At 42.7% G+C, this 21,959-nt stretch overlaps 1 protein-coding gene across 2 annotated transcripts in view; it reads right to left on the minus strand.

Moving 5' to 3' along the window:
* Positions 1-21,959, minus strand: part of QTRT2 (queuine tRNA-ribosyltransferase accessory subunit 2) — a 36,973-nt gene that overhangs the window by 11,464 nt on the left and 3,550 nt on the right. The window contains exons 2-5 of one of the 2 annotated variants that reach the window (XM_056109413.1): positions 20,886-21,106; positions 19,717-19,772; positions 16,762-16,838; positions 15,133-15,345 (exon numbers count right to left, since the gene is read on the minus strand). In XM_056109413.1, coding sequence (XP_055965388.1) covers positions 15,133-15,345; positions 16,762-16,838; positions 19,717-19,772; positions 20,886-21,085 — 546 coding nt within the window. In that variant the 5' untranslated portion in view covers positions 21,086-21,106. Of the gene's footprint in view, positions 1-15,132; positions 15,346-16,761; positions 16,839-19,716; positions 19,773-20,885; positions 21,107-21,959 lie in introns of those variants that run through there. The other variant, XM_056109414.1, reaches the window with a different exon arrangement.

The raw sequence follows: 21,959 nt of genomic DNA on the forward strand, positions 1-21,959 counted from the left end.
AGTTTCCAGAGTTAAGGAACGCAGACATCCAGATCCAAGCAGCCAGAAGGGTACCAGCTAAAAGAGACCCCAGAAAAAACACTCCAAGGCATATCATAGTCAGAAAGATGGATGTTGTGGACAGAGACACAATATTACAAGCAGCAAGGTCAAAGAAGGAAATTACATACAAAGGAGCACCCCTTAGATTCACAGCAGACCTATCAGAGGAAACCCTCCAAGCCCGAAGGCAATGGTGGGATATAGTGAAAAAATTCAATGAAATGAATGCCTCACCAAGAATACTCTATCCAGCTAAACTCTCACTCAAATTCAATGGAACGATACACCACTTTGTGGATAAACAACAGCTCAGGAACTTCATAGACTCAAAACCAAATCCAAAAGAAGGACTAAAGGGGCTCCTATAAGAAGGAAAACACTTATAAACACAACCAACTCCTACAGAAAGATGGCACAAAACCCCATGACAATAATCTCTCTTAATGTGAATGGTCTAAATGCAACTACCAAGAGATACAGAGTGGCAAAATGGATCCAGAAACTGAAACCAACATTCTGCTGTCTACAAGAAACTCATCTGAACAACCAGAGCAAACACAGACTCAAAGTTAAAGGATGGAAAACAATCCTGCAAGCAAACAGCTCCCTCAAAAAAGCTGGGGTGGCCATACTAGTAACCGACAACATTAATTTCAGGCTGAAAAAGATTAGAAGGGACAGCGAAGGCCATTTTCTCTTCATCAAAGGATATGTATAACAGGAAGAAATCACACTCTTAAATATATAAGCACCGAATGAAGGAACAGCTAGACACTTAAAACAACTGCTAACAGATTTTAAGGAGGACATTGCTAGCAACACAATAGTAGTTGGAGACTTCAACATATCCTTATCACCTCTGGATAGATCAACAAGAACAAAACTCAACAAGGAAACATTCGTTTGAATGAAGAAGTAGAAGAGAAAGGACTTATAGACCTATACAGGGCTTTACATCCCAAAAAGAAAGAATACACGTTCTTCTCCAGTGCACACAGAACATTTTCCAAAATAGACCATGTGCTAGGCCACAAAACATACTTCAATAGAATCAGGAAGATAGAAATAGTATCAACCATCTTTTCAGACCACTATGCACTGAGGATAGAAGTGAATCACACACAGACACAGAGAACCAAATCAAACACCTGGAAACTAAACAACTCACTGCTGAACAACGAGTGGGTCAGGAAGGAAGTCAAGGACAAAATCAAAAGGTACCTGGAAACAAATGAGAATGAAGAAACGAGCTACCAGAATTAATGGGATGCAGCTAAAGCCGTATTAAGGGGAAAATTTATAGCTCTGCAAGCATATCTCAGGACGGAAGAAAGGATGCCATAAACAACTTGACTTCACAGCTCAAGATCTTAGAAAAGGATCAACAGAAGGAGCCCAAATCGGGCAGAAGGAAAGAGATCATAAAAATTAGAGCAGATTCAGGAGGTTAACTCCTCCCATTTTCTTTTTTTCCCAAGAATTGCTTTAGCTATTCGAGGGGTCTTATTGTTCCATATAAATTTCAGGAATGTTTGCTCCATTTCTTTAAAGAATGTCATGGGTATCCTAATAGGGATCGCATTGAATTTGTACAATGCTTTGGGAAGTATTGCCATTTTGACAATATTAATTCTCCCCATCCATGAGCAGGGGATATTTTTCCATTTCCTCGCATCCTCTTTTATTTCAAGAAGCAGCATTTTGTAGTTTTCTTTGTACAGGTCCTTTACTTGCTTAGTTAAACTAATTCCTAGGTAGTTGATTTTCTGGTGTACAATTGTGAATAGGATTGTTTTTTTCATGTCACTTTCTTCTCTCTCACTATTTATGTATAGGAAAGCTATGGACTTTTGGGTATTGATTTTATAGCCTGCAACTTTACTATACAAGTCTATCATTTCTAGGAGTTTCTTGGTAGAGGTTTTAGGGTTCTCTAAATAAGTAAGTAAGTAAGTAAGTAAAGGCCCTCCCGTTGATCATCGATTTGCTCGAGCGGGCCCAGTAACGTCTCCATTGGAGACTTTGTTGTTACTGTGTCTGACATATCGAATACGTCACGGGGAGCTTGCCAGGTCCTGCCGTGCTGGCGAGATACTCTTGGTAGCTTGCCGGGCTCTCCGAGAGGGGCGGAGGAATCGAACTCGGGTCGGCCATGTTGGCTGCGTGAAAGGCAAACGCCCTACCGCTGTGCTATTGCTCCAGCCCCTCTAAGTATAGTATCATATCATCTGCGAATAGTGAGAGCTTGATTTCTTCCTTTCCTACCTAGATGCCCTTAATATCTTTTTCTTGCCTAATCGCTATTGCAAGTACTTCCAGTACTATATTGAACAATAGTGGAGAGAGTGGGCATCCTTGTCTCGTCCCTGATCTTAGGGGGAAGGCTCTCAGTTTTTCCCCATTGAGGATGATGCTTGCTGTAGACTTGTGGTAGATGGCTTTAATTATGTTGAGGAAAGTCCCTTCTATCCCCATTTTTGCTAGGGTTTTCATCATGAACGGGTGCTGGATCTTGTCAAATGCTTTCTCTGCATCTATTGATATGATCATATGGTTTTTATCTTTTCTTTTGTTGATATGATGGATTATGTTGATTGATTTCCAAATGTTGAACCATCCTTGCATCCCTGGGATGAATCCCACTTGGTCATGATGTATGATCTTTTTGATAAGTTGTTGAATTCTATTTGCTAGTATTTTGTTGAGAATCTTCACATCCGTGTTCATCAGGGATATCGGCCTATAGTTTTCTTTTTTTTTTTTTGTGGTTGCTAATTTGTTTCCTTTTGATATTAGAGAGATATAGGCTTCATAGAAACTCTTTGGGAGAGTTTCTGTTTTTTCAATTTCCTGGAAAAGCTTGAGAAGGACTGGCAGTAGGTCCTCTTTAAATGTTTGGAAAAAGTCGCTAATGAATCCATCTGGATCTGGGCTTTTGTTTTGGGGAAGATTTTTGATTACAGTTGCAATTTCCTTGATGTTAATAGGTCTATTCAAGTATTCCATATCTTCTTGACTCAGTTTTGGGAGTTTACAGGAATCCAGGAATTTATCCATTTCTTCTAGATTCTCTTGTTTTGTGGCATACAGACCTCAAATTCTACTACAAAGGAGTAATGATTGAAACAGCATGGTACTGGAACAAAGGCAGAGCTGCAGACCTATGGAACAGGGTTGAATATACTGACATCTCCCCTCAAACATACGATCATCTAATCTTTGATAAAGGGGCAAGAAATGCGAAGTGGAATAAAGAAAGCCTTTTTAACAAATGGTGCTGGCAAAACTGAACGACTGCATGCAAATAACTGGGCTTAGATCTCTGCCTAACACCATGTACAAAAGTAAGATCAAAATAGATCAAAGACCTCAACATCAGACCGGAATCCATAAGGTACATTGAAGACAAAGTTGGCAAAACCCTCCATGACATTGAAGCTAATGGTATCTTCAAAGATGTCACGCCACTGGCCAAGCAAGTGAAAACAGAGATAGATCTTAAACTAAGAAGCTTCTGTACCTCCAAAGAAACAGTGACCAAAATACAAAGACAGTCTACAGAATGGAAAAGGATATTCTCCAAATACACATCCAACAAGGGGTTGATATCAAGGATATACAAAGTACTGGTTGAACTCCACAAGAAGAAAACATCCAACCCCATCAAAAAAATGGGGTGATGAAATGAACAGAGACTTTCTCAAAGAAGAAATCCGAATGGCTAAAAGGCTCTACATCATTAATCATCAGGGAGATGCAGATCAAAACAACAATGAGATATCATTTCACACCTCAGAGACTGGCCCACATTCAAAAGAACAAAAGCAACATGTGTTGGCGCGGATGTGGCGAGAAAGGGACCCTCCTTCACTGATGTTGGTGGGAATGCCGACTGGTTCAACCCTTTTGGAAAACTGTATGGACGACTCTCAAAAAATTAGAAATTGAGCTCCCATTTGACCCAGCAATACCACTCATGGGAATATACCCCGGAGAGGCCAAAAAGTATATTCGAAGTGACATCTGCACTTGTTTGTTCACTGCAGCACTGCTTACAATAGCTAGAATATGAAAAAAACCTGAGTGCCCGAGAATAGATGACTGGTTAAAGAAACTCTGGTACATCTACACAATGGAGTACTTTGTAGCAGTTAGAAAAAAAATGAAGTCATGAAATTTACATACAAGTGGTACTACATGAAAAATATCATGCTAAGCGAAATGAGTCAGAAAGAGAGGGACAGACATAGAAAGATTGCATTCATCTGGGGAACATAAAGTAACAAAATAAGAGACTAACACCCAAGAACAGCTGTGATAAATACCAGGTTGTTCACTCCATGGCTTAGAGGCCAGCCGCACACTCTAGGGGTGAAGGCAGCTCAGATAGAGAAGAGAGCACCAAATAAAGGGTGCTGGGAAGATCCGCCCAGGATGGGAAATGCATGCTGAAAGTAGTCTACAGACCGAACATGACTGCCACCCAATGTCTCTTCTGCAGACCACAGCACCCAAAAGAAGAGACAGAACAAAAGGGAGTGCCCTGCCACAGAGGCAGAGTGGGATAGGGGATGGGGGGGTTGGAGGGATACTGGGATGGGGGGTGGGGCTGGAGAATGGGCACTGGTGGTGGGATGGGTACTCGATCATTGTATAAATGAAACCCAAGTGCAACAACTTGTAAGTCTACAACTGTATCTCATGGTGTTTCACTAAGAAAGAAAGAAAGAAAGAAAGAAAGAAAGAAAGAAAAAGAAAAGAAAAGAAAATGCTAATATACACCATCCTCAAAATGAAGTTCAAACGGTCCTAAAATCTAAATGTAGGGGCTGTAGAGAGCAAAGAAGGTGCTTGCCTTGCAGGTACCAAGTTAGAATTCCGTATAGTCCCTCATCTCAGATGGCCAGACGTGATCCCTGAGCACCAAGCCAAGAGTAAAGTTCTGCCCAGTATGCCCCACCGCCCCCACCAAACACCAGTAGCAGCTACACTTTTTTCTCTCTCATTGGAAGAATACGAAGCTATACCGACTATTTGTATACTCTCTTAATCATGGGAGAGGTAGGACTTTCAAGCAAACTAAAACTTACCCAAAAAAAAGTTGGCATACTATTAACGAAGGCAAGAATAATTTACTCTTTGGGAGAGTAGATAAATATTGTGCCAAAGAAAAAAGTACAACAAATCCCCTAGGAAATAAGAATCCTTTGAAAACTTAGGTAGATATGTGAATTTGAACCTCACAAAGAAACCTGAATGTCCTGTATACACTGTATACACATCACCAGTACAGAAATGTGAAATAAACAGATACTATTTTTGCCCATCACTTTGATTAAAAAAAAAAAGTTAGACAGGTAACAATACTGTGAAAGCTGAAGTGTAAGGAAAATGGCACTTACCTACCCTAGTAACTTGAGAGTAAAAATTAGTTTAGACTCTTGGGAGGGCATTAACAAAATGTCAATGCTTTTATCTTTATATGCTAAAATTCCATTTTTGAGAATTGCTCCTAAAATTCAGATGCACCATGGTGTACATCTACAAAAAATTTTAGAACAAAGAGAGACAGCCTAAATACCCATCAAGAGAGTAAATTAAATAAATTATGACACTCATAGTATAGCTTCCAATGTACCTGCCTTTAAAAAGAATTCAACTGAACATCTAATTTAACTAACAGAACACAAGCCTAGCATGAGCAAAGCCTCGAGTTCAATCCCAAGCCCCCTGGCACTGGTCTAAATCTAGGGCCATGGCACAAGGAAGGTGCTTGCCTTGAAGGTAGATGACACAGGTGCCAAGCTGCCACCTCATACGGTCTCCTTACCTCAGATGCCCAGATGTGATCCTTGAGCCCTAAGCCAAGAGTAATTAAGACTTTGCCCGGGAGTACTGCAAGGACCAAAGAGCATTCGAGATGGAGTACCCATTCTGTCCCCAGCATCACTGGATGTGGGTGCTTAATTTATTTATTTAAAAAAAGAATACAGTATTGCAATCTGTGGTAACATGGATGGAACTGGAAAGGATCATGTGAAATGAAGTAAGAAGGAAAAACACAGGATGATATGTGATATTTACAATAACTGGATGAGGGGATGCAATGGCTTAAAGGGGGAATGCCAAGATCACCCTTTACCTCAGAGTATACAGAGAGAAGGAAAGAAATAGTATTGAGGGGAAGGGGAGAAAAGACAGATGAGAAGCAAAGGGGGGGAGGGGGAGGAGGGAGAAGTCTTAGGAATTCAGGTACACTGGTGGTGTTAAGGAATGACAGAACTAAATAGCCAAACCACAGCGTCAACAGTGAAATCATGAGGTCAAACTTCAACAACCAAAAGGTGCCCGTCAGAAACTGAGGAAGCTCAGTGGCCCTGGTTTTCATTCAGAATTGTAATTTTTCCTGCCAGGTCAGGATTCACCCCTGCCCCTAAAGTAGGTTAGGAGGGGGAGGGTTGTTTAGCAACAGTTCCCAGAAGCCGAGGAAGTCCAGCAGCATGAGGGGGTCCCGCCTTTCACTCAGGATTGCCATTTTTGCCAACAGGTCAGAAATCCCTCAATCCCCACCTCCATCCGCCCCAACACATAGCATCTGCTTTGTTATACTCTGAGGCTGCACATTTCTTCACTTCTCTGTAACTCACTGTAAACAAACAAAGACATCTTAACTGTAGGCACCAAACCACACAACAACACACAAGAAACAACTCCAGACTTCAAATGTCACAATGGTAAAGCAACAAATAAATCCTCCAGGTGTAGTAAGTAAAGACTCAACCAGTAATAATGAGCTAAATAAACTTTTTGATAAAGAATGTAGAGGAATAATTAAGAATGTGTCAGGAGATCAAAGAAACAACGGAACACCAATAAAACACAAAGGAAATGAGGACAGTCACTGTCACTGTCCTCCCGTTGTTCACTGATTTGCTCGAGCGGGCTCAGTAACATCTCCATTGTGAGAATTGTTACTGTGTCTGGCATATCGAATACGTCCCGGGGAGCTTGCCAGGCTCTGCCGTGCGGGCGAGATACTCTCGGTAGCTTGCTGGGCTCTCCGAGAGGGGCAGAGAAATCGAACTCGGGTCGGCCATGTTGGCTGCTTGCAAGGCTAACGCCCTACCTGCTGTGCTATCGCTCCAGCCCATAACGACAGTATTGAGGGTAATACAACAGAAATGACAGATCAGGAAAAGTTGGTAGGTGAAATGAAAAACTCATTGGAGGCCTCAGCAGAAGAATAACAGCTGCCAGGAGAATCAGTGAACTCCAAGATGAGGTGCAGAAAACCTACAGACAATAGCAGAAAAAGAAAATGCCTCAGAATAAATCAACAGGTGACAAGAGAGTTTGGGGATGCATTTAGGAGGAACAACATAAAAATCATTGGTATCTGGGGCTGGAGTGATAGCACAGCGGGTAGGGCGTTTGCCTTGCATGCGGTCGGACCCTGGTTCGATCCCCAGCATCTCATATGGTCTCCTGAGCACGGCCAGGAGTAGTTCCTGAGTGCATGAACCAGGAGTAACCCCTGAGCATCGCCAGGTGTGACCCAAAAAAGCAAAAAGAAAAAAAAAAAGAATCACTGGTATCAGAGGGGCAGGAAGAAAAACCCTGACGAAGATGCAACTGTCAAAGCCATTTTTGCTGAGAAGTTCCCTGAGCTGAAGAGCTCATGCACCCAGATCCAGGAGGCCTGATGGGTACCAGCTAAAAGAAATCCAAATAAAAATATTCCAAGACATATCCTAATCAGAATGAAGAAAACAGAATACTGAAAATGGCAAGATCAAAGAAGAAAATTATACAAAGGATCGTTCTTAGACTTACAGTAGATTTACCAGATGAAACCACTGGCCTCAAACACCTGGAAATTAAGTAGCTCAATAATGACCAACTAGTGGGTAAGAGAGAAAGTCAAAGAGGAAATTAAAAGATTCATGGAAACAAACAAGAATGGGATACTACTGACCAGAAGTTGTGGGATATAGCAAAAGCCATGCTAAAAGGAAAGTTCATTGTTATGCAAGCATTCATCAGGAAGAAAGGGCCCCTACCTAACTGGGCTGCACTACTTAAGACACTAGAAAATGACCAACAAAATACCCCAAAGCAAGCAGGAGGAAGGAAACAGTAAATCTTAGAGCAGAAATTAATAAATTGGAATCTCAAAAAGAATCTAAAAGGTCAATGGCAAAAGAGAGAGCTTCTTTTTATTAAAAATAAACAAGAGGGGCTGGAGCGATAGCATAGCGGGTAGGGCATTTGCCTTGCACACGACCAACCCGGGTTTGATTCCCAGCATCCCATATGGTCCCCCAAGCACCGCCAGGAATAATTCCTGAGTACAAGAGCTAGGAGGATCGCTGGGTGTGACCCAAAATGCAAAAAACAACAACAACAACAACAAACAAACAAAAAACCAAACCAAACCACAAAAAAAATAAACAACTAGCATGTTCCACAAAGAAAGAAAACCCTAATAAAAAAAGATAAATTCCTGTTTATCTCCCAAGACTGAACTAAGATGATTTGTAATACCTAAACAGACCTATCACTCTTGAGAAAATTGAAATGGTAATCAAAAGTCTTGGCAAAACAAAAGCCAGGGCCCAGATGAATTCACTAATGAATTCTTTCAAACCTTTAAAGAGGACCCACTGCCAATCCTTTTCAGGTGCTTCCAGGAAACTGGAGAAACAAAAATATTCCCAGTTTCTATGAAGCAAATATATCAAAAAGCAGAGACATCACACACACACACAAAAGAGAATTACAGGCCAATATCCTTGATGAACATAGATACAAAGCACTGTTAATACCACTGTCCTCCCATTGTTCATCGATTTGCTCAAGTGGGCACCAGTAACATCTCACAACAAATTGTGATACTTGTTACTGTGTTTGGCATATCGAATACGTCACGGGGAGCTTGCCAGGCTTTGCCGTGCGGGCAAGATACTCTCGGTAGCTTGCCGGGCTCTCCGAGAGGGGAAGAGGAATCGAACTCAGGTCGGCCATGTTGGCTGCTTGCAAGGCAAATGCCCTACCTGCTGTGCTATCGCTCCAGCCCATAGATACAAAGATCCTCAATAAAATACTAGCTAACTGAATCCAACAATTCATTAAAAAGATCATACACCATGACCAAGAAGGATTCATAACAGAACGCAAGGCTGGTTTAAGTCACAAATCAACCAACATAATATACCATATCAACAAAAGAAAATATAAAAACCATCAATGTCACTGTCATATAATCACATAAATGCAGAAGAAGCAGTTGACAAGATCCAACACCCATTCATGATAAAAATTCTCAACAAAATGGGAACTGAAGGAACATTCCTCAGTATAGGCAAGGATGGATATAGTCTCAGGATGGACCTCACCGAGATATTATATGCTAAAAATTCAGACATGTGGGTTTCTTTGCTTTTTTTTGGGGGGGGGTTACACCTGGCGATGCACAGGGGTTACTCCTGGCTCTACACTCAAGAATTACTCCTGGCAGTGCTCAGGGTACCATATGGGATGCTGGGAATTGAACCCGGGTCGGCCGTGTGCAAGGCAAACACCCTACCTGCTATGCTATTGCTCCACCCCCCAATATGGGGGTTTCGTGACTGAAATCTCCAAGCTTTCTCGGGGTCAGGATGGGATACTGCCCCCCACCTCCCTGTACTTCCTGAAGCCTCAGCAGTCACATTCACACCCTAAAGATGCCACCCAGTTAAAAAGCTACTCCAGCCTTACCTTCTCGATAAAAATACTGAAAGCTCTGAACAAACATGAGGACTTCTTAGTACCTGTTACTGCAAACCATAATGCAAAAAGAGAGAGAGAGAAAGAAGAAAAGAGGGGTGGGGTAGGGAAATGGGGGACATTGATGGTGGGAAACGTACACTGGTGGAGGGATGGGTGTTTGGTCACTGTATGATGAAACCCAATCATGAACTGCTTTGCTTTGTATATTGAATAACTGTGGTCTATCTCAGTTATTCAATAAAAAATTTTTTAAAAAAGGAAAAGAAAATCCTAAAGATTCCACAAAAAAAAGCTTCTAGAAACAATCAATAGATTCATATAGTAAAGTGGCATGCTAGAAAAGTAATATGCAGAAGTCCGCAGCCTTTCAACATATTCCATATAGGAATATGCAAACAATGGAATAAAAGAGATTAAAAAACAATCTCATTCACAGTGGTGCCTCACAAAATCAAGTACCTTGGAATCAGCTTAACTAAAGAGGTGAAAGACCTATACAAAGAAAATTATAACACTACTTCAAGAAATAAGATAAGAGGAAATGGAGACCCATCCCCTGCTCAAAGATGGGAAGGAATAATATTATCAAAATAGCAATACTCCCCCAAAGCATTGTACAGATGCATTGTACAGTCCCCGTAAGAAAACTGTCATTTTTTAAAAGAAATAAACACTCCTGAAATTTGTAGGACAATAATTTGTATGCCCTCCCCCCTCCATAGCTAAAGCACTGTGTGTGGGGGGGGTGGGGGGGACGTGGGGAGGGGTGGGAGACAACACCCCAATTTCAAACTGTACTATAAGCAGTAGTAATTAATCATCATGGTATTGGAATAAAGACAAAACCTCAGATTAATGGAACAGACTTGAATATCCTGAGACAGACCCTCATGAATATGATCAGTTAATCTTCAATAAAGGGGCAAAAAATATGAAGTGCAGCAAGGAAAGCCTCTTCAACAAGCAGGGCTGGAAAAACTGGGCAGCTACATGCAAAATAAACCCTGACCTCTTTCTGATGCTATGCACAAAAATCAAATCAAAATGGATGCAAGACCTTGGTCTCAGAGCTGAATCCTAAGATACTTAGAGAAAAACCGTAGGCAGAACTCTCCGAAACATTGAAACTAAAGGTACCTTCAGGGATGAAAGAGCACCGACGAAGCAAGTGGGAGCCTAGATAAACAAACGGGACTACCTTAAATTAAGAAGCTTCTGCACCTCAAAGGTCATGATGACCAGAATACAAAGACATCCCACGAAATGGGAAAAATCATTCACCCAACACTCATCTGATAAAGGTTAATATTCAAGATACATAAGAAAGTGGTAGAACTTTACCAAAAAAAATCAAAAAATGGGGAGAAGAGATGAACAGAAACTTCCTCAAAGAAATACAAATGGCCAAAAGGCACATGAAAAAGTGCTCTACATCACTAGTATCAGGGAGATGCAAATCACAACAGTGAGCTATCACCTTACGGAGACTGGCACACAACAAAAAGAGCTAGTGCTGGCGTGGATGAGGAAAGTTCTGATGGGAGTGCCAACTGGTCCAGTCTTTCTGGAAAACAACACGGTTATTCCTCAAAACATTTGTGAGCTTCCGTACGACTCAGCAATACTGCTCCTGGGAATATATCCTAGTGGCCCAAAAATACAATACAGAAAAGCTGTCTGCATTCTTATAGTCATTGCAGCACTATTCACGGTAGCCAGAATTGGGAAACAATCCAAGTGTATGAGAATACATGGGTGGATTTAAGAAACTATGGCACATCTACACAATGGAACACTAGGCAGCTGTTAGGAGAAACGAGGTCATGAAATTTGCTTATACATAGATGGACATGGAGAGTATCAAGCTGACTAAAATCAGTCAGAGAGAAACAGATATAGAATAACTGTACCCATTTGCAGGAAAAAAAAAAAGACCCAAAAAAACAAAACAAAACAAAAAACCAGTATGCGAATAATCCCCATTGATAGTAAGAAACAAAGGTCAGGAGAACTGGTCCATAGTAGGAAGTTTGTCACCAAGGGAGAAAGGGAGTGCCCTTAGGACAGAGAAGGGATCATTAGGACAATGATATCAAAGATACTCATCAGAAATGATCACTCAGGACAAAAACTGAATGCTGAAAGTGACATGCACGATAGCATTCCAAATCACAGTGCCAAAAGGGAAAATGAAAGTGGGGGAAAGAGGAAGAGGAAGAGAAAGAATAATAAGTGTCAGCGATAAAGGCAGTCTTTGGGGATAGGGCAAGGGTAGAGTGGGCAGGAAGGAGACTGGGAACACTGGTGGTGAGAAATGTACACTGGTGAAGGGATAGGTTGCTGGAACATTGTATGACTCAAATTTAATCATGAACAACTTTGTAACTATATATCTCACCTTGATTCAATTTTAAAAAGTGACTTTGAAAAGGGTAGGCTAGGAAGTGGTTGGGGGTAGGGTGTGAGTGGGAGGGAACCTGCGTGTGTGTGTGTGTGTGTGTGTGTGTGTGTGTGTGTGTGTGCGCGCAGGGAAGATGACACAGGTGGTAGGATAGGTGCTGGAATACAGTATGTCTAAAACTCAACTAAGCGGAGCGATAGCACAGCAGTAGGGCATTTGCCTTGCACGCAGCCAACATGGCCGACCCGAGTTCGATTCCTCCGCCCCTCTCAGAGAGCCCGGCAAGCTACCGAGAGTATCTCGCCCACACGGCAGAGGGCAGAGCCTGGCAAGCTCCCCGTGACGTATTCGATATGCCAAACACAGTAACAACAAAGTCTCCAATGGAGACGTTACTGGGCCCGCTCGAGCAAAACTCAACTACCGAAAACTTTGTAAACCATGGCGCTTTAATAGAATTTCTTTTAAAAAGGAATGCAGTAGACAGAATAAAACATGGACGGACAATGAAACAATAACTATAAAAGGTAACATTACCCTGACCCTGAAAGAGCCTCCAATTGTTGGGAAAGACGAGTAAGGAGAGGCTGCATTCGACCAACACGCAGAAGTTACGTGAAATGGTGTGGCTGACTATAAGACTGAGAGGGACTTTGGGGTCCATCTGGCCTAATAATCATGCTGCCACATTTCCTCTCCTCTTTTCTATACATCCAAACATCACTTGTCCTACAAGGATAATTACAGGCTCAAAACAATTGCTAGCTTCGAGCTAGAGATATGAACAATTCAGACTCCCAGCAATGTCCCCACACTACGCTCCTACTGCTTCCGAGTGCTCTATTTAGAATGGCAGCTAAGTTTCCTCTAATTCTTTCATGGATATTACACTTATTAGCCAAGTTACATTTTTATTGGTAAACTCAAAATCACCGTGTTCCTTAAATTCGATGTTCTTTGCCGTAGTGGGACCTAATAATTGCTTAGGATTATTCTGCACAGATGATTTCAACACGAAAAATTTTCCCCTTGATCACTATATTCGGTTCTTCCACCTCTTCTCCTTTTTCCTATCGCATTAACTCTGCTACGAGGATCTCCTAATTGCTTTGACAACTTCATCTTTCCCAGCGCATCCCAAGTATTCACCATCAGCAAGCATAGACTGAGGGCTAACTCTGTGCCAGACACGTGAGATACAAAAGTGACACACACAAAGAAACTGAACAGAAGGTGGTCACAGAGGCTAGAGTGATAGTACAAAGGGTAGGATGCTTGTCTTGCATGCGGTCCACCGGAGTTCCACCCCCGGCACCACATATCGTCCTCAAACCCCGCCAGCAGTAATTGCTGAGTGCTCAGGAGTGACCCCTGAGCACTGCTGAGTGTAGCTCCTTCCCCCGCCCCCCCAAAAAGAAGTAACAGTTAACAAAGAAAAATACATCAAGAAGTCATTATAATATAAAGTGAAGTGATTGGGGTTGTGTTATAGTTACAAACAAATTAAGAAGGGGGGTGGGGGGGGGGGAAGAACAGAATTTCCTGAAAGAGTCAGGGGCAGCTGCCTAGAAAGATTAATGTAATGAAATAATGAAATTAAGAGGATCTGGAAGCAATGGAAGAAATGTGGCTGGAGATAAGAACTAAGAGTCTAAAATGAAAAGTAAAATAGGATAATGTCACATGGCTCAGCTGGAGTAGAGCCATCCAAGCCACATGGAAGTGGAGAATTATGAATTGTTCTAGGAAGAAAGCAACAGGATCGGATCTGTGCTTGGCACAGCTCTGCAAAGGTGAGCCTTGGGAACTGGAGAGAGAGGACAAGTGGGTAAGGTGCTTGCCTTGCAGGCAGCCAACTCAGGTTCTCTCTGGGTCCCCGGAGCCCCGCCAGGAGTAATCCCTAAGTAGAGCCAGGAGAAAGTAGAGGCACAAAAAAGGGGAAAAAAGGTCTGAAGATAAACAGAAATAATAGAAACAGAGAAATTAAAGAAGCAGAAAGAATAATCGATAAGAAACATTATGGGGCTGGAGTGATAGTATAGCGGCTAGGGCTTTTGCCTTGCACACGGCCGACCCAGGCTCAATACCCAGCATCCCATATGGTTCACTGAGCACAGCCAGGAGCAATTCTTGACTGCAGAGCCAGGAGAAACCCTTGTGCATCGCCAGGTGTGACCCGAAAAACAAACAAAAAAATAAAAGAAACATTATTAGGCCATTTTGCCTAAAAGTCCCGACAAGAAGAGTAACAGGGAGAGCAATTCCAGATATACTGAGAAATAAACAAATTTTATATTAGATGGAATATTAAAAGGAGCCTTGAGGGACTCAAGTTGCAGAGCTTGGAGAATGCTATAACCTAAGACAGAATATTGAGAGCGATCCAAAGGGACAAAAGATCTGAGGAGACAGTGAGTGCTTACCTTGGTTTACGGTGCCCTTGAGGGATACTCTAGCCACAGAACCTCACTACAGCCCAGTTTATGTAATCCTGAAGCTAAGAAGAGACATTCAGATTTCATATGCAATTTAAAAATTATTCAGTAGTTACAACCAAGGGAAGGCTGCCCGGAAAGAAATTAGAGGAATGAAAAGAGAGCAATACAGAAACTCAGAGGCTTGGGGCTAGAGCAACAGCACAGCGGGCAGGTCATTTGCCTTGCACGTGGCCGACCTGGGTTCGATTCCCAGCATCCCATAGGGTCCCCTGAGCACCGCCAGGAGTAATTCCTGAGTGCATGAGCCAGGAGTAACCCCTGTGCAATGCCGGGTGTGACCCCCAAAGCCATAATCTCAGAGGCTGACAGTCCAGTGGGGAAAAGAAAGAGCGAGAAGACCTAGAAGCAAAGCAGCAGAGAAGTGGGCGGGTGGGAGAAGGACACTGATGCAGAGAAACCCTCTGACTGGTAAGGCCTTACCTCCGATTCTTCCTGTAGACGCAGACAGTTATCCAGAAAAAGAAGTGATCGGTCAACGGACTTTCGGGCTCTTTTTAAGGACGGTGCCTCCATGCAAGATGCTTCTCCATCCGAGAGGCACTGGAACCAATCAGGCTGAAGGGACTCCTGAATGGCCATGAATTTGGATGCAGTCATTTCCACTCGGCCGCCAACACCCCACACCGACACAGACTGCCAGGGAGCAAAGAGATGAGAAATCATTAGGAGTAAAATGCAAACGAAAAGGAAGCAAAATGTTAAAGCAATACTAAACTTAGCACTTGTTTACGTCTGGAGAGATGCTGGCGATGCAATGATCCTAGACACGGTAGGGACAGTCTTCTTGGGACTCTCTCTAGGAAATTTAGAGCTAACAAAGATCCTTCCGTGGTCACCTAGGCCGGCTCCTAAAATTCTTGGCTGTACTTCTCTAGTCCAGTCTTCTACTTCCCCTGACCCCACCAGTTCCCAGCCCTGCTCTTCAATACATCACAGCCTCGGATTCTTTGATCACATCCTTCCTTTCACATAAAAAGCCTTTTAACCCTTGTCTTTGCTTATCCTTCAAGACACAGTGGCCATCTTCAAATGATCCTGGGCATGATCAATGGCTCAATCATCTGACCTTCCAGGGCAATTTATACTTTCCCCTTTCTTGACAGCTTTATTCCATTTAGTCCATTCTCTATTTGGACTAGGTTCACAGCAAGATTCATGTCCCCAAGTAAAGTTCAGGGTCTCACGCATTATTAATGTTTTAATTGACAGAAAGGCTATATATCTTCTTCTGCCCCAGAGGCCACTATCTAAATAAATTTACTCTCCCTCAGAAATGAGGTAGCTAACTGAGGTCGAAATATTTTGACTTCTGGGGCAGGAAAGATAATACCGTGGGCGGGCCCTGATTCCTGAGCACAGAGTCAGAAATAAGCCCCGAGCATTGCTAGGTGTCCAGCCCCCACCCCGTCTAAGAAACACAGAAACAACCCCCAAATTTGTCGACGAAAATAACAGCTGGTGCTGGAAAAGTATATGCATTTGTAAGACAGCATTATAGAGCTAAGATTCGCCAGAGGCAATGCGTCACTGTTACATTTAAAGGTGGACAGCTCTCAAGGAAGTTCTTCTGATGATGTTCTTTACTGGTTAAAATCTACGGCTATGAAACCAACTTTTTCCAATTCTGTTCTGAAAGCCTGCCGTATTCTAGCGAGGTTCTACTATATATAGTTCGACATGTGATAACACTCATCAGCAACTTTGCCCACTCTTCCTGAGGTTGTTAAAACTGCAGATAACGCATGGTTATCAAAAGACTTGTTTTCCACTCTCATAGCAATTTCTTTTTTGGGAACTACACTTGACCCTTCTTCACCCCCAATTCTTTTGCGGCAATGAGAAGGCTGTGATGGATTTCTTACTTTCACGCCATACCCCGGCAGTGCTACTTTACCGCCTATGAATCAACCCACCCTCCTATAGAAAGAGATAAAGGGGGCGAGAAACAGGCCGTCATCCCGGCGGTGGTGTCCAGCACTTGACAGCAGGTGATGAGCGCTGCCTGCTGGGGACAGAGCTGCAGTGTCGGAGGCCCTTCTGGGGACGCACCTTGTTTGTTACATAACCAGAGGGGCAGGGGCTAACCGGATCGTGCAGGGAGCAGTAGAACAGCGAATCTGGCATGCCTGTATGAATATAAAAAAGAACCCTTGAAAGCGCTTCCATCAATGATTACACTGTGTTATAACAGAGAGCAGCTGCATAATTTGTACTCCTGGGTAAATACCTGACCTTATGAGTTACAAGAGGCCTGTGAAAAAAAGATTACTTTGAGACCCATTAATTTAAAAGAAGAATTTAATGCAAAGGCTCATGTCTAATGACGTAATGAGCTATTACAAAGGAGTTACAAGTACGAGATACAATGAATGTGTTTAATGGCATGTTGACTTGCTTTGAAAAATTTAGTGTCAAGTACACTCATTTTAGAGAGACTAGCTGCTAGAAAGATGAAATCATAGGGCCAAAGGTGATCTCATTAATAACAGAGCCATATAATATAATAGGTGCCGAGTGCAGAGTTATAGGGAAGTTGTAGGACATCGCAAATTCATCTTATTTTCAGTAACCTTCACAGATGCAAGATGAATCTCTTGGATTTGTCAGCCCCGTGGGGCTGGAGAGATGGCTCAGCAGGCTACTCCCTGCTTTGCATGGAGGAGACCCAGGTTCGATCCCCCACACTACATGGCCCCGAGCCACACCGGGAGACCCCTGAGCACAGAGCTGAGAGTATGCCCTGAGAAGAGCCAGAAGTGGCCTAAGAATGAAGCCAAAACAAAGAAGATAAATCCAAGAGCGATTTAGTTAACTACGTGTTTAAATTTCATACGCTACCCTGCATTTTTCAGAAGAAAAAAGGGAACAGATTACATTACAAAAAATACCAAAAAAAAAAAAATGTTTTGTTTCTTTTTGGGTCACACCCGGCGACGCACAGGGGTTACTCCTAGCTTTGCACTCAGGAATTACTCAGGGGACCATATGGGATGCTGGGAATCAAACCCACGTATTTGCAGCAATGAGAAGGCAAATGCCCTACCCGTTGTACTATCGCTCCAGCCACGTGCAAGGCAAACGCCCTATCTGTTGTACTATTGCTCCAGCCCCACCAAAGAAAATTTTTAAAGAAAATTTCGATCTTACTTCCACAATTACAATTTTATAATTACCTCTGGAAGCTTATATTAGCTAGTTTTATTTATATGTTATTACATTGCTGCATATATCAAAAGTGATTAAAATTCAAGTAAAATAAAGGAAAATGATATTGTAAAATGCCCTGACTGAATCAAAGGGCTGTGTGACAACCAACAAGATAATATGGAGTTTCCTTCAGACTCAGAAGACTTAAAAAAAAAAAAGACTAATGGAAATGAGATTTTCATTCATTTTAGTGACTCCTAGATATTAGAGAAAAGCTAGAAGAAATTGGTCGGTGGCAGAATTGTTTCTCTAGATGTCACTGTTAAACATTACCTATCGATAAATGTACACACACACACACCTATATAGAAAATCAATTTCTGGAACAAAAAGATACTAACATATTAGACATAGCTTTCCATTAACTCCTTCCTCTACCGTCCACTTCAGTCTCAAATATGAGGAGGCTGTTAGGATCTTCGGTTACGCCCTTTGTAAACTTCCCTAGTAGTCTCTGCTCTGTGCTGGGCAATCTGCCCATACCTGTCTATCATATGACTGTGCCTACCCCCTGACAGAGCCAGCTCCAACTTTTTTTTGATGCAGATGAGTGTGCCCTTAACTACTTTCACAAGAACCCTTTCTTTAGTGGCTGGAAGCACAGTGTAGCAGGTAAGCCTGCTTCACACACAGCTACCCTGAGTTTGATCCCTGGCATCCCATACGGTTGAGTTTCCCTCCCTGCCCCGAGCAGAGCCCCGGCAGCTAAAGACCTTCAGAACCAGCCACAGCCATGCTGAGACCACTCTCCACACATCCGGACAAGCCTCATGCATGAAGGAACTGGCAGAGGAACCCAGGCATGCAGGTCCCGGGGCTGAGATCTCCAAGCCTGCTCGGATCGGGACTGGGCCTTCTCTACCCAGATCCCCCATCTTCCAGTAGGTACCGTTACACCCACCAGCTGCTGCTGGCGCCACGTGGTCCCATCAACCGCCAACACCTAGAGACTATAAAACCCAGCTCCCAGAAATCTTATTATCTAGTTTTTACTTTAGAGAACCCGGCAGGCTACCGAAAGTATCCTGCTTGCATGGCAGAGTCTGGCAAACTTCCTGTGTCGTACTCAATATGCCAAATGCCAGTAACAATGATGGGTCTCATTCCCCTAGCCCTGGAAGAGCACTGAATATGGCTCTTTAAAATCTCAGGGCTAGGAAGGAGACGTTACTGGTGTCTGCTCGAGGCAATCGACGAACAACAGGATGATCGTGATCGTGATCCCATATGGTTCCTGCAGCACGGCCAGGAAGAAGCTCCAGGCACAATCAAGTGTGGCCCTCAAATTTTTCTTCTGCCCCCTCCCCTTTCCCATGCACTGTACGACAATTTATATAGTCTTCCCCGCGCTGTCATGATACATATACATGACCCTAATCCTATCAAAGCTGTCACCACACGACAGAATTATCTATTCCTCTTATTCCCAACTAGGCTCTGATTCCAGAGGCTCTGATTCCAGGCAATTGTTTCCCATTCTTCCTCTTCTTCTTCATCATTATTATCGTCTTCTTTTGGTTATTGGTTTTGGCACACACCGGCAGCTTTCCTGGTGGTGCTCGGGGAAACGTCAGGTACAGGGCATTGAACTTGGATCAGGTACAAGTCAAGCACTTTATCCACTGTACTACCTCTCCAGCCCCTACTCATCTTCTGACCCCCAATGCCTGGTTCTTAGATGTTCAAGAAATATTTATTGAATGAGTTCATTTTTCTTTAATCAAAGAATCAATAGCATCTCACAAACTCCAAATTTAATCAATTACGTGACACACAAATAAGTAGTTTAACTTTTACCTATAAACTTTCCAACTCCTTCCTTATACTCTGCCAAGACTTCATGATGTTCTGCGCTGCAAGCAAAACAGAAAATATGTAACATAATTTACAGCTACTACACCGAAGCTCTTTTTCCCCTTTCCTATACCAGCTACGTGAACACAAGACACATCACTATTAAAATTCCCAATCTACTAGGCTGGGTTCATTAGCTTAAATAAACGTTTTCAATTTGTAGAAGGTACCATGAGAAGAAAAACTGACAAAGATCAAGGACAGCAGCATGGATCTTTTCCCCACTTCTTGATCACACTGCAGGTTCTTCAATTAAGAATAGTTACTATGTATACCACACAAAATAATCCAGCTCCATTAGTTCTGTTTTCACAAAATGGTATATTAACTAGTTACAACTAGAACTAGTACATGCACAAAGGAAAGAGACATTCTGAAGCTGATGCATGAGATTTAGACAATGGACTCCAAGCTCAGCTATCAGAGTCTAGCTGTGGCTCATTGTACAATCTAATGGGGGGTGGGAGGCGGTTACCAAGTATCTGGCAATAGTAAAAGATTTCTGAATGCATAGCAACCCAAAGTGAATTCGAAATCAAACACATAATAGAATCCAAGGTGTTTCTACCAGTGCTCACCCACGACTCATTTCTCAGGTCAAAGGGCTCGTGAGTGGGTCAAGTTTACGAAGCCGTATTATCACAGAACAACCCCTGCCCTGTTGTCAGCCCCCCACAACCGTGGCGATTAGGGCCCTATGGAATCATACTTTCAAGTAGCTCCAGCATACAGGCCTGGCCTGTGGTTTCCAGATTAAGGCCCAATGATATATAGTACCTTAAATATCTCTTCTTTATTAAAACTTTATTAAAACCTAACATTTTATATATAGGAGCAAAAATAACATCTTTTAAAAACTCCACCTTATTAGGGGCTGGAGCGATAGCACAGCGGGTAGGGCGTTTGCCTTGCACGGAGCCGACCCGGGTTCAATTCCCAGCATCCCATATGGTGCCCTGAGCACCGCCAGGAGTAATTCCTGAGTGCAGAGTCAGAAGTAACCCTGTGTACCGCCAGGTGTGACCCAAAAAGAAAAAAAAAAAACCACTCCACCCTACTAGGGAAAGTAACATCTCAGGCTGCTGCTGGAAGTGACCGAGTGTAGTACTCACAGGGAGGACAGAGTAAGCTGCGTCATGGCTGGGAGACCATGAATGCGATGCAGAGTGTGATGGGTCAGGTGTGGGGCCGAGCCCGTCCTGGTGTACAGGAGGCAGCCTGGAAAGTCCACGGTGAGGTCCCCTGCTTTGCCGAGGTTTTTAATTTTTCCCAGGCGACAGCCATTAACTACCTTGGTAAGATTCAACTTCATCTTAATAGACTCCTTTAGGTCCTAATTTTAAAAGAGAAAAAAAGAAAAGCATTAAAACAATTTCTAAGAGGAGAGATTATTTTCTAATTTGTTCCCAGATGGTTTAAGAGAAACAACACAGTACATATATGTGATTCATAAGTTATCGAGTACAATAGCTTATAACTGGGAAAAGAAAAATGTTCAAAGGAAAAAATAATACATTTCCTGACTCCCACAGATACATAAGGAGAAAAGAATCAAAGTATTATCGATCAATTTCCTGATTATTCATTATAAATCCTAAATTTTATTTCTTTTTGTGAAAAGAGAAATTGGAAAGTACACACCCAGGAGTACTCTGGGCTTACTCCTGACTCTATGCTCAGGGACCAATCCGAGTAGTATTTGGGGAACCAGATATGATACTGGTCATCAAACCAGTATCACATCACCAGGGATCTGCTGCATGAGGATAAGTGCCCTACCCATTTCAGCCCCTGAATTTCATTTCCTAAAATGTCCTACAAACCTAGGTAGCCAAGGACGGCATATAATGTATAACATGACAATGAACATACCACATTTTGGGCTGGAGCGATAGCACAGCAGGTAGGGCATTTGCCTTGCATGCAGCCGACCCGGTCGACCCAGGTTCAATTCCTCCGCCCCTCTCAGAGAGCCCGGCAAGCGACTGAGAGTAACTTGCTCCCATGGCAAAGCCTGGCAAGCTACCTGTGATGTATTTGGTATGCCAAACACAGTAACAAGTGTAACAATGGAGACGTTACTGGGCCAGCTTGAGCAAATCGATGGACAACGGGAGGACAGTGACAGTGACAGTGTAATATTTCACTACTGTATCTACAAATTCTGTATATTCCGGAATTACTAC

The sequence above is a fragment of the Sorex fumeus genome, unplaced genomic scaffold (genome assembly GCF_029834395.1).
Source record: "Sorex fumeus unplaced genomic scaffold, SorFum_2.1 ptg000265l, whole genome shotgun sequence".
Classification (NCBI taxonomy): domain Eukaryota; kingdom Metazoa; phylum Chordata; class Mammalia; order Eulipotyphla; family Soricidae; genus Sorex; species Sorex fumeus.